Source organism: Onychostoma macrolepis, chromosome 07, assembly GCF_012432095.1.
Source record: "Onychostoma macrolepis isolate SWU-2019 chromosome 07, ASM1243209v1, whole genome shotgun sequence".
NCBI lineage: Eukaryota > Metazoa > Chordata > Actinopteri > Cypriniformes > Cyprinidae > Onychostoma > Onychostoma macrolepis.
Window position 1 is genome coordinate 46,144,263 of NC_081161.1, and position 12,335 is coordinate 46,156,597.

The 12,335-nt window shown below is 36.4% G+C and overlaps 1 protein-coding gene across 2 annotated transcripts in view; it reads left to right on the forward strand.

Annotated features, from left to right (window-relative positions):
• The window catches only part of LOC131544672 (uncharacterized), a 32,215-nt gene that overhangs the window by 17,038 nt on the left and 2,842 nt on the right, over positions 1-12,335 (forward strand). For both annotated transcript variants that reach the window (XM_058783053.1, XM_058783054.1), the window contains 2 exons: positions 9,938-10,217; positions 10,317-10,456. In XM_058783053.1, coding sequence (XP_058639036.1) covers positions 9,938-10,217; positions 10,317-10,456 — 420 coding nt within the window. The remainder of the gene's footprint in view (positions 1-9,937; positions 10,218-10,316; positions 10,457-12,335) is intronic.

Below are 12,335 nucleotides of genomic sequence, written 5' to 3' on the forward strand. Positions count from 1 at the left end.
GTACACACAGGTATATAAGGTTGCAGCGTGCATCCACTCATGCAGACTTCTGCTTCGGAGCCGAGTGGTTGTAAGCTGTTGTACTCCACAAAGTCATGTGCTGTGTGTCGGAGGGCTGTTCTAGGTGGTGACAGGGCATGAACAGCGATGTCCCTTTTCAGCGATTCCCCTGGGCGCTTCTACTAAAAGAAAGAGCAATCGCTGATGGCTTGCATCTTTTTTAAAGATGCAGCTTCGTCTGTGTCTTCTTGGTTGCGGTTGTTTCCTGTCTTCTAATGACAGCCACGAGCTTTGTCTTCCATGTCTGTGCATGCTGAAGGTGAGTTCAAGGATGGTTCATGCCCGCACTGAGAGCGCATGACCATGGCAATGCTGCAATCACGTCTCTCCTTTCTTAAAGGGGTCATCGGATGCAAAATTAATTTTTACATGTTGCTTGAACTGAAATGTGTCTTGGTAGTGTGTGTAAACAACCACCTTATAATGATAAAAAAATTCACCCAGTTTTTTTTTTTTTTTTTAAGGCTTGAGATTTTTGCTGTCATTTTGTGTCGTTGGATATGGCGTATGGTTTTGTTTTGGGGGTTATTGCTGCTCTCCCTGCTCTTATCCTTGCTAGGCTGCATGGATGCACAGGGAGTTCTTGCCCAGAGCAGAACCATACCACCAATCCAAACTGTATGCTAATTGTCAGTCATCTTTGATGATAGTGGTCCTGACAGAAGTGCTTTTATAGCTTCCTGGTCGCTACGTCACCCATTCTGTGACGTCTCGCCCATCCATTGGAGTGATTACACACGTGATTCAGAGCGTTGTCACACTGAAGACATTCCCAAAGCGTCTTGATGCAGCTCGAGTTCCTGAAGGGGAACTCTTAGTTTGCCTTTAGTTCAAAACTCGAATGTTCGTACTAAAACTAATTCAGCGCAGAATGAAAGGACCTAAAAATATTTTTATTGTCACAAGGCGTGACATCTCATTTCTGATTGTTTAGCGCTTAAACGTAAACATCAGCAAGTGCACTGCAAAAAATGCTTTTCTTACTTAGATTTTTTGTCTTGTTTCCAGCCAAAATATCGAAAAATTCTTAAATCAAGAAGGATTTTCTAGATAAGTTAAAATTATTGTCTTGTTTTCAGCAAAAACAAGTGAATATTAAGTGAGTTTTTGCTCGAAAAAAGCTAAATAATCTGTCAATGGGGTAAGCAAAATAATCTTGTTTTCCGACGGTCTCCCTGCTACACTAATAGTAGGCTTTCCTCTGTGGATACTTATCCTTACAAGTACAATTTTAGCTGTATTATTTGTGTCCCCTTCAAAAATGTTATGTTTATTGTCCTCCCCTACTGTTAGACAAAATCTATGCCCCTGATGTCTGATATCAGTTTTATGAGTTATCTTCTTGTCGTGCCGCAGCAGAAATTATTCTGTTTGCACCATGGTCGTTATTTCCTGCTGTTTAAATCTGTGCTGTAAGTGCTATAAAAATAAAGGCAACTTGACTAGGTTAAAGGGGACAGAGTCAACTGATGCGAGCTTTACTAAAGTGACCTACCAGAACTAACGCTATGCTTGATTTTGACTATACGGGGGTGCTCATGTCTGAACTCAACTAACGGTTTTCTCCGAATAAGTTGATATACAGCCTATTATGATAATGCTGTAAATAAGAATGTGAAAAGAAAGAAGCTTTTAATAAATATTTTTAACGTGCATGAATAAATCCAACTATCCCTCTGACAGCTTTAAGTTTCACTTCCCGTGATCCGGGCAGAGTGAAATATTTTTTTCAATCAGTTAGGGTACAAAATTCCATAACATTTCTAATTTTATTTTTGAATGCTGGGAACATAGGCTCCGAAAAACTCAAGACTTTTATCTATTCACTATTACATTGTCGAAACAGATCTGGCAAACTATACAATGTATGTGTTTGCGCTCTGGAGAAAATGAAACTGTTTATTTTTGTCCAGTGCAAGCTTGCGAATCCTCTCATTATAACAAAACTTCATGAGATTGCGCGAAGATGACGAGATACAGATTTTTTGTGATTTTAAATGGAGTGCTCTTTGTGTGCTTTCTAGGCTATATATAATCCATTCAGAATTTTTTATAAAACTTTTATTTTCCGGGCACATACACACTGCAAGGTTTCGGGAATGACATCCACATATTTATGCGGGATTCAAACACGAAAGAGCAATGGACAGGACAAAAATATATGTGAAAATCCATGTGCACTAAAGCTAGAGCACACTTTCTAAAGCATCTTTAGTATTTAATTCTGGAAGCAGGCCTGGATAAAACTAGCTGTGTTTGAGCAGTTTTCACAGCAGCTCATATTTATGCGATCACATGGAGTTTTATGTGGCAGTTGGCTATGCTTCAAAGACAGACAAAATTGAAGGACTTGTTCATTTCCTCCATGAAAATCTTTATACAGTTAGAGTAAACTTGCACACAGGCTGTGCTGCCCTCGGTATGTACTGTATATAACTTGACAGCCAGGTAAACTCTTCCCTGACATCAAGACTCTGAAGACATAGCCCCCATCGTCGACAGGTTTATTGTCGTTGTGAGGAAAGGTGAAACTGAAACATACAAAATGCATAATCAACAGATATACTCAAATTAAATGAATTAAATTCCATTTCTTCCTTTTACTGTCACAAGTTTCATGTGTTTAACAAACATCTTTAAATGTAATGTATGTATATTTAACATGCATTAAATTTTCCAATCACTATTTCATCTGTACTACATTTATATGAACTTTTAATGGTCTAGGAATAGTATAACCATTACCACAACGAAGTGTCCATTATCTATAGTGAGGTAGATAGAGAATAACAGGCTTCTAACAATCAGCTCCATAAAATGTAACACTGTCCCCAAACAATGATCTGCAATCGTAGATATTGTTAAAAACAATCAATACATACCCACGATGCTACAACAGACACAAAATGTATGCAAATATCACAGTACAGCTTCAGATACACTAAACATGCTATTGTCTGTCATCTTCTTCTTCTTCTTGTAAGATGTAATGGCGGTTGACAAGCCAACTTATGGTGTACGACCGCCGCCAACTGGCCTGTAGGTCTCTGTGTCATGCTTGCTCACTTCCTCATTAATGGTCACATGGCATGACTCTTTACTGAAATTTAAGATTCTTAAAGGGACCACAACCAAATAAAGAAAAGCATAGAGATCAGCTTCAAAAACGAAAACAAGACTTGAAACATATCAAATGGTAACAAAACACAGGCTTCATCGAATACTTCTTGAATCTGTTGATTTCATCTTATGGTTGGATTATTTGGGTTTATTTAGTGCAAATCTTCAGTTTCAACAGCTCTGATAAGTAATAAACAACATGATGCGTTCGGCCAATGTTAACTATCTCTTAATCAAAACATAAAACATTATTTACCCCGTTTGTATCTTTGAGCGTTCTATTACACATGATGTGGCAATTAATTAATCTAATTAATCACAAATTAGATTAGATTAGATTAGATTCAACTTTATTGTCATTACACAAGTACAGGTACAGGGCAACGAAATGCAGTTTAGGTCTAACCAGAAGTGCAATAGCAGCAAGTGCAGGATATACAATGGTTGAATAAGTGCAGGACAAGGATATGTACTGAATATATGTATAAATATATATAGAAAGATGACAGGTGAATATGTATAGTGAATAAATATACAGATGGCTATTACTATAAACAGAATTTACAGGTGATATGTACTATCAATATAATATATATACAGATGGCTATTACTATAAACAAGGTGTAAAGTGCAGTGGAAGTGATTGCATATTACAATTAGACATACGGTGCAAAATGCTAATGTAAACATTGATAATGTAAACAACAGTCGGCAGTGCAAATGAGCATAGTCCAATTTAGGTATGGTAGTGCAAGATACAAAAGTAAACAGTTGCTACTGTAATAAAATTTTTTAATTAGTCGCATATCAAATTTGCCTGAGAAATTACTCCCAAAAGATAAAGTCATTGTTGTGTAAACATCAAACAGACATTACAAAAAGTAGATTCAGCAAGAAATATTTAATTTGATTCAGCATTAAATGTATTACATATGCCCTTTTGGATCATGAGGGTGAGTAAATGATGACAATTTTTTTCATTTTTGTTTGGGTGAACTATACCTTTGATGATCTATTTTATTAATTGTATTATTATTAATATGGAAATATGAAATTATTTAATGTAATGATTCTCTAAATAATAAATTAAAACTGCCAGTAGGTGATGGTTAATGCACGTCCTGATTTTGCTGAGTTAGATGTGTTCCTGATTCAACATATTTTGTTGTCTCTGGGACAACATTTTTATCCAAAAATTTAGTCTTGACCATATCTCTACACCTAAACCTAACCTTACCCATGAGTAATCCCTAAAATCAGAGGAAATGACAGATGAATGACACTGATATACAAGCACCAAACACTGACTGTAAGCCTAAACTTCACAAAAACTATAAGCTGATTCTTGAAATCTGATTGGTTAATCACAATGTTGTCCCAGAGTCAACAAAGGTGTTGATCCAGAAACATGTCGCACTTGGTAAAATCAGGTTCTGCGGTGGTAAATGTCTTAATGGTTCAGTCATTGAGTCATTTATTAATTCATTTGATTCGTTCAAATGGCTGATTCATTCAGGAGTGACGTAAATGGTTCTTTATGAATAGTCCATTGAATCATTAGGCTTGTTCGACATGAAGCGGATCATCACCATCAGATCGATAGATGTATGACATCAAAGTACTACAAGAGCTTTAGAGAGCAGACAGCTCCTTATCGCCATCGCGGTACTTTGATGTCATACACCGATCGGTCTGTGCAGGATAGTCTCGCGTAGTCAGACCTTCAGACTAACAGCTGAAGGTCTGGAATCCATGGCAGCTTTCATTGGCCAAGGCCTGCCCATGAGGCCGCTTGACCGACAAATCAAACAACCAATCAGTTCGTTTCGTTCAGCGTCAATTTTCGGGGTGTGGAAATGTCACCACAATAACAGACCGGTGTGTAAAACTCTCGGACGCATTTTAAAGATTCTATGCTAGACTTTAAATATTTCACATACTTTTGAAAATCCAGCATTTAGTTGATCCTGATAAGCGCTCGTCATCACAGTTGTAAACATGATGGTTTTCGTCTTTTGTGAGGGGGTTTGGCATCATGGCATTTTTGTTTCCAGGCGGAACGTTAAAGAACGCGACGCACGTCTCAAAGAAATCCTGTATAATTCAACCAATCCGATGACGACTTCGAAACTCCTGAAGTATTTCCACTTTTGTGTGCCATATGCATCAGAAGTTCAGCCAGCGGTCCGTGAGCGTGATGTCTGAGGCCTATGGCCAATGGTTTGTTACGAGCCCTGGTCTAGGTCAGAGTGTAACAAATGAACCAACCACATTAACTTAATTTCTCATTTTTTTATTTTCTTTCCTTGCTCCCTTGTTCGTTTTCAAAGCAATTGTATCTGTTTTTCTCTCTCATTGTATACAAAAGCAATGCATCCAAAACAACAGAATCCAGGAGCTAAATCTCAGGGGTGAGCTAATGCCAAAATAATAAACAAACATAAACTAACTTCCCCACAAATGTTCTACCTTCCCTATGGATCAAAAATAAAAGAAACAAAACATACAATCAAATTCCCTATCTCCTTATCTGCCCAATAAACAGGAGAAAAAATACCGGCCAACCGGCCTACAAAAGAAACACGGCACTCACCCCTTACAGCTTCCCAGAACAGTGAAGTAGTTTACAAACATGGTCAACAAGACATCAAGGTCCTAAAAGTAAGGCTCACACAGTATCACACTATGGCACACCAACACTGGGTTAAAACAGAAAACACACTCTGTCGCACCACATGTTCACCAGCTAGCACAGTACCACAACAAACAGACATGAGCAATCGATAAAAGAGGCAGAAAGCTCCCTCCAGTGGATTTCCAAGGAATTTATAGTCCAGGGGGCGTATTACAGAAAATTTCTTATCTTAGGTCTTAACTTAAGATATGATATGTTAAATTAGGATTTTTCGCAAATTCGTACTACAGAAGCAAATCTTAACTTGATTTGGGATTCTTATCCTATCTTACAAAATAGTATCTTACCCCTATAATACCCCTTTCCTATCTGTAGTTAAGATAGGATAACGCACTTAGGAAATGCTGTTCTGTAATAGCTTTTGTCCTAAATGTGGTCCTAACTGAAATTACCATGGTTACCAAAGAGATAAGATAAGATTTTAAAGTTAGGATCTTTCTGTAATACACCCCCAGGTCTCTTCTCCGGTCCAACCACCAGCAGACTCCCATTATGTCCAGGACCAATCCTAAGAAAGAAAGAGACAACAGCAACGATGGAACCAACCTATAATACATTACGTTGTAGACGTAACAGGTTCAACGCGCCATATGGTTCACCCAATTCGTTCAAAACGTGGATTAAGAAATGAAATGCCGCTGTGTGTTGCTCAGAGACAAACAGATCTTCTTTGTCTTTATATTTTCGTTGGCAAAATTGAGCAAAACAGACAGCATTGTGTCTAAAATAACAATATTAACTTATTACTTATTGAACTGTTGTATAAAATCAGTATCACATTTGCACTCGTGTGATAGGCCTATTTCACTTATTGCTTGTGTGATATTGCTTAACTATATGATGTAAATATGAGACAAAAACTGAAACAGGGGCATTTTTGCACCATATCCTAAACTTTAGGGACATTCTAACTACATTCTCTAGGCTCCATCACGCAGTGAGTTGTTGCCCTGCCTCCAATTTGTCATCAATCAACTGTATGAAATGTCAGTTGACCCACGTGGGTCTGGGGCGGGGCATTAAATGTATTGATAATTTGAACATGTTATTTTTCACCGTAATTAATCAATCTAATTAATGCATTAAATTCCCACCTCTAATACATTACATATATATATATATATATATATATATATATACACTCTCAGAAATAAAGGTACAAAAGCTGTCACTGGGGCAGTACCTTTTCAAAAGGTACACTTTTGTGCCTAGTAAGTTCAAATATGTACACTTTAAGGTACTGCCCCAGTGACAGCTTTTATTTTATTTCTGAGAGTATATATATATATATATATATATATATATATATATATATATAAAATGTAACCCTCTTCGTCGGTGTGCTCCCCCAAATGTCTCTGCGTTGTGTTGAGGTGAAGGGTGAATGAGGAGGACACCAAAATCGTTGAGTCAAACAGATCAGCTTTCTTTTATTAGGCTCCTTTCTCCACACAGTCACTCTCACAGCAGAAAAGAATGGTGACAGCCCTTCACAAAGGAAATAGAACTGTGGGTGAAAAGGAGGGCTCACTCGCCTAATGAGAAACAACACACAGCTCCCCCCAAAGGACGGGAGAACACATTACATCTTCCCTACATATATATATACACACATATATATATATATATATATATATATATATATATTAGGGGTGTCAACGTTATTTTTTTTTTAACGCAAATTAATCGTTTAATAAGGTTTGACCCCAACTTCTTGCCGTCATCGCAGCACGGAAGGTTATCTATCATTGTGTGATAAGGGTTCAGCGAATGGGTAATGGCACAAGTGGGAAAAATTACAGAGCCGTGGTTTGCTGTTTTTTGGGCTACTTTTATAATGTACCTCAGCCGCCCAAAGTATATATAGTTAAGTGTATTTTAATTAAAAATTAAAATAGATCCTTTTTACTAATGTGTATTATACTTGGAATGTATACCTGGCAACTTAAGAACGGAGAGGCGGTTGTAACATCACAAACAACCTGAGTTTCAGCAGAGCAAACATGTTCAGGCTTTTACACAGCAGAAATAAACATGGCAACAGCCACTATAGATTATATAAGATAATAAACACACGATTACAATAGGATATGGTCTGTATGTGATTTGTTTTAGATGAATGTGTACATCTGAAATGCTAATTTGTGCAGCGATATAAAAGGCTATAAATAGCATATTTTAACAACAGTAAATGACCAAATTCCATGTGATCGTAAAAGGAAGTTATTACAAACACTCGATGGTGGTTTGAAGTGAGTTCTGAGTAAAAGTGCACTATTAATCTGATAAATTGTCTTATGAAGCATGATGCTAATGTTAGCTCTAATGCAGCTGCAGAACATGTCCAATTCTTCTTCATAATGCATTTTGTCATAATACTTCACGTAAGGTCGCAAGAAATGTTTTGTTGTATTTATTTAGAAATACTTTTGATAATAGTTGGGTAAATGTATACTGGGATTGAAGCGATGTGGCCTGGTAAACGTTTTATTGCCAGTATAAAGAATAATGATAAAAGAATAATAAGGATTATGTCTCATACCTGGCGGAGGTGTGCAAGGTTCTGTTTCCTTAAACTAGTTTGTCATGCATTTCTTTTTCAACACACAAAAGAAAAATTTTTGCATGCCCCCTCACTTTGTGCACTCTGGTCCTGACCCTGAATAAAATAGCCGGTAACACTTTAGAATACTGTTCCATCACTGATGAATAACTACACAAGAACACATGAGTAATGCAATATTAGCACTCTAGTAACTACTAGTAATTAACAAGCAACTCTGATTAATGAATTAGTAAGTAATAGTGCTTAGTTGAATGTGGTAGTTCACTATTAGTTAATCAGTAACTATTATTTTTTCATACCTTCCCAAGAACTACTAAGAACTACTGTATACAGGTTGATAATTAATATGAATAATACATAATGTATAATTCATTCTAAAGTAAAGGTCATGGTAACCCACTAGTAATGACTCAAGTATTACCAAATTCTTCAGAAGGAATTACTAATTATTTGGATCAGTATTCTAAAGTGAAGATCATGATAACTCCCTAGTAATGACTGAAATCATTGTAAGCTTTTGAGGTTTTTGTAAAGTATTGGATAGTAATTATTCAGGTGTTACTACATCCTTCTAAAGGATTTAGTCATTTTTTGGATCAGTATTCTAAAGTGAAGATTGTGATAACTCCCTAGTAATTACTGAAGACATTGTGAACTTTTGTGGTTTTTGTAAGGTCCTGGTTAGTAATTCATTTTGCTAGATTTGGTAACACTTAAGTCATTACTAGTGGGTTACCGTGATCTTCACTTTAGAATACTGATCCAAATAATTACTAGTTTCTTCAGAAGGATGTAGTAACACTTGAGTCATTACTATCCAAAACCTTACATATATCTCAAAAGCTATGATGATTTTCACTTTAGAATACTGATCCAAGTAATTAGTAGTTAATTTAGAAAGATTTGGTAATACTTGAGTCATTACTAGTGGGTTACCATGATCTTCATTTTAGAATTAATTATTCATTATGCATAATTCACATTAATTATGAACCTGTATAAAGTAGTTCTTAGGAGTTCTCAGGATATATGAAAAAAATTGTAGTCATTGGTTAGCTAATAGTGAACTACCAGTTTCAACTTAGCGCTATTACTTAATAAATCGTTAATCAGAGTTTCTTGTTAGTTAATAGTAGTTACTACAATGTTAATAGTGCATTAGCCATGTGTTCCTGTGTAGTTATTCATTAACGACGGAACAGTATTCTAAAGTGTTACCAAATAGCCTATCGGCAATTGTTAAAGTCATCGTGTCACTGCAGCTGTCGTTACTTGCCCATTCAGGTAGACAGGACTTGGTCTTGGATGCCTGAAATAGCTGCTTAGAGGCACTACAAATATGGTTGCTGAGAGAAAATATATCCCTTGAAAAGGACTTTACCAGTTTGGGCAGATCTGATAGAAATGCATTCCTAGTCTGAAGAAAACCTAAAGCACGTTCAAAGAGTATAAAATAAGCTGACTAAAACCATTCTTGACACTATGACATCTTACAGGTAATTTGGCTACAGAAAGAACCGTCACACAGTCATCAACCATTGGCACCTGGTCTGCTGAACAGGCCATTGATTTCAATCCAGGTTTCGTACAACCATCATCATCGTGTTCCTCAACCACTGCTCAGACTAACCCGTGGTGGAGGGTGGATCTGCGTTATATTTACAGAATAAGTAGAGTTGTCATCACAAACAGACTAGACTGCTGTCCAGAACGAATAAACGGAGCAGAGATTCACATCGGAAACTCTCTGGAGAACAACGGCAACAACAATCCCATGTGAGACCCTCTTTCTGTGGCTTAATATCCATAACAATCCCTGAAAACACATGAAGAAAGACTAGAAGTCTAAATGATGGTTTCTGTGTCTCTCTTTAGATGTGCTGTGATTTCTAGCATTCCAGCTGGTGTTTCCTCCACCTACACATGTAACGATATGGAGGGTCGATACGTGAATCTGATCATTCCTGGAGATTCAAGGATTCTTACTCTGTGTGAGGTGGAGGTCTATGGAGAAGGTGAGATCAAATAAGCAGATTTAGTGTTTTGGGAAACTATTAATGGCTTTATTTTTTTAAATATAAATTATTGATTGAAAATGTTAAGTTCAAGAGATGCATGCTTTCAACAGTCAATAATGCACTACATAAAATGCATTTGTGTTTCACATTAAACCAAGTCCATCCTTATTTAAAGTGAACCTGTATTCAGTGTTGTCTGGCTCTTTTTTGTTGATTTTCCAGGATCGTTACACAACTTCTCATTGCATCCATTTAATATTTTTGAGATACATTTGCACTAAATTGCAGTCGGAAATCCACAGACCAGATTTGTGACACTCTGCTTCTGGCCGATGATTCTATTTGTCTCGTTAATTACTCGTGTTAGTTTATTTAAATTTTTTCTGTTTCAATGTTACACTGCCATACCACGAAATTATATTATATGTTAAAATACTTTCAATCATCTATCTATAAACAATGGTCAAAACCGTCCCATTGATACTTAGATTCATTAGTTTCCTGAGTAGACCTAAATGCTGGCTTGCCTTCTTATGAGTGTGGTCTGCATTTTCCTGAAATGAAAATTTGTCATCAATAACTGTGCCTAAATATTTAAAATTAGACACATTTTCCACCTTTATGCCTTTTATAGTAACTTGTTCAAATGAAATACCAGCCGTAACTGCCTTATTTTGGTTCCCACAAAAAAGTTCCTTCGTCTTATCAATGTTCAATTGTAGATGACTGTAATCAAACCACTGTACAATACTTTTAATATAATCAAAATAAATTAAACTGTTCGGGTCTATTTGGCCAAATCATCAGTGTATTTTATCAGAGTAAGATCATTCCTGTTACATTGAATTTCATTGATGTAAATAGAGAAAAGCAGAGGTGATAATACATATCCTTGTGGTAGACCTGAGTTTAAAACTATACAATCAGATGAAATTCCATTGACACAAACTCGTTGGGGCCTGTTACTTAAAAAATTATCAATCCATAAAACCAACCAACTACTTGTGCCTAAATCTAGCAGTCTTTCTTTTAAAATTTGTGGATGCATGGTATTAAACACTGATGTAAAATCCATAAAAATAATTCTAACATGGGCATTGGTTTTAACTAGGTGGTGCTGGACCTTATATAATAGTCAGAGAGGCATCCACAGAGCTCCGTTTAGGTATATAAGCAAATTGTAATGGATCCACAGAGTCATCAATTTGCGCTAACAATTCTCAACATAATATACGCTCCATGCACTTACACAAAATAGATGTTATTGCAATTGGGTGAAATCTTTGAAATCTCTAGCCTGAGATGATTTTGGTACTGGAATGACAATAGTATTTTCTTCTATGCTGCTGGCGCACAGCCATCATCTAGAACTATTCGCAGTGCCTGCAAAAGTATCAAAACGTGAGTAAAATACATTTCAATTATTAACAAAGCTATGGGGGTCATCGCCAAACAGTTGCACTTGTTTCTGTTGTCTACCCATCACTATATTTAATCCTCTCCATGCATCTCTGACATTACCAGTTACAAATTTATCCTCAACTCTCCTTTTATACTGTCTTTGTGCCTCCCTTATTGTATGTTTAATTTCTTTATTTAGCTCTTTTACCCTATGCGTTTCATTCAATAAAAAAGCCATTCCCTTCTTATTTAAAAGTTGTTTAAGACATTTGTTAATCCAGGGTTTGCTGTTTGGGAATATTCTAACCTTTTTAGATTGAACCATAGTCTTTGCACAAAAATTAATGTAACTGGTAATTGTGTCATTCAACAGCTCAAGATCTACACAGCAATTAAAATCATTAAAGAACAATTCCCAATCGGTCTGTATTTTGGAAAAGGTGGATGATGTTATGGTCTGAGCGAGCTAATGGTG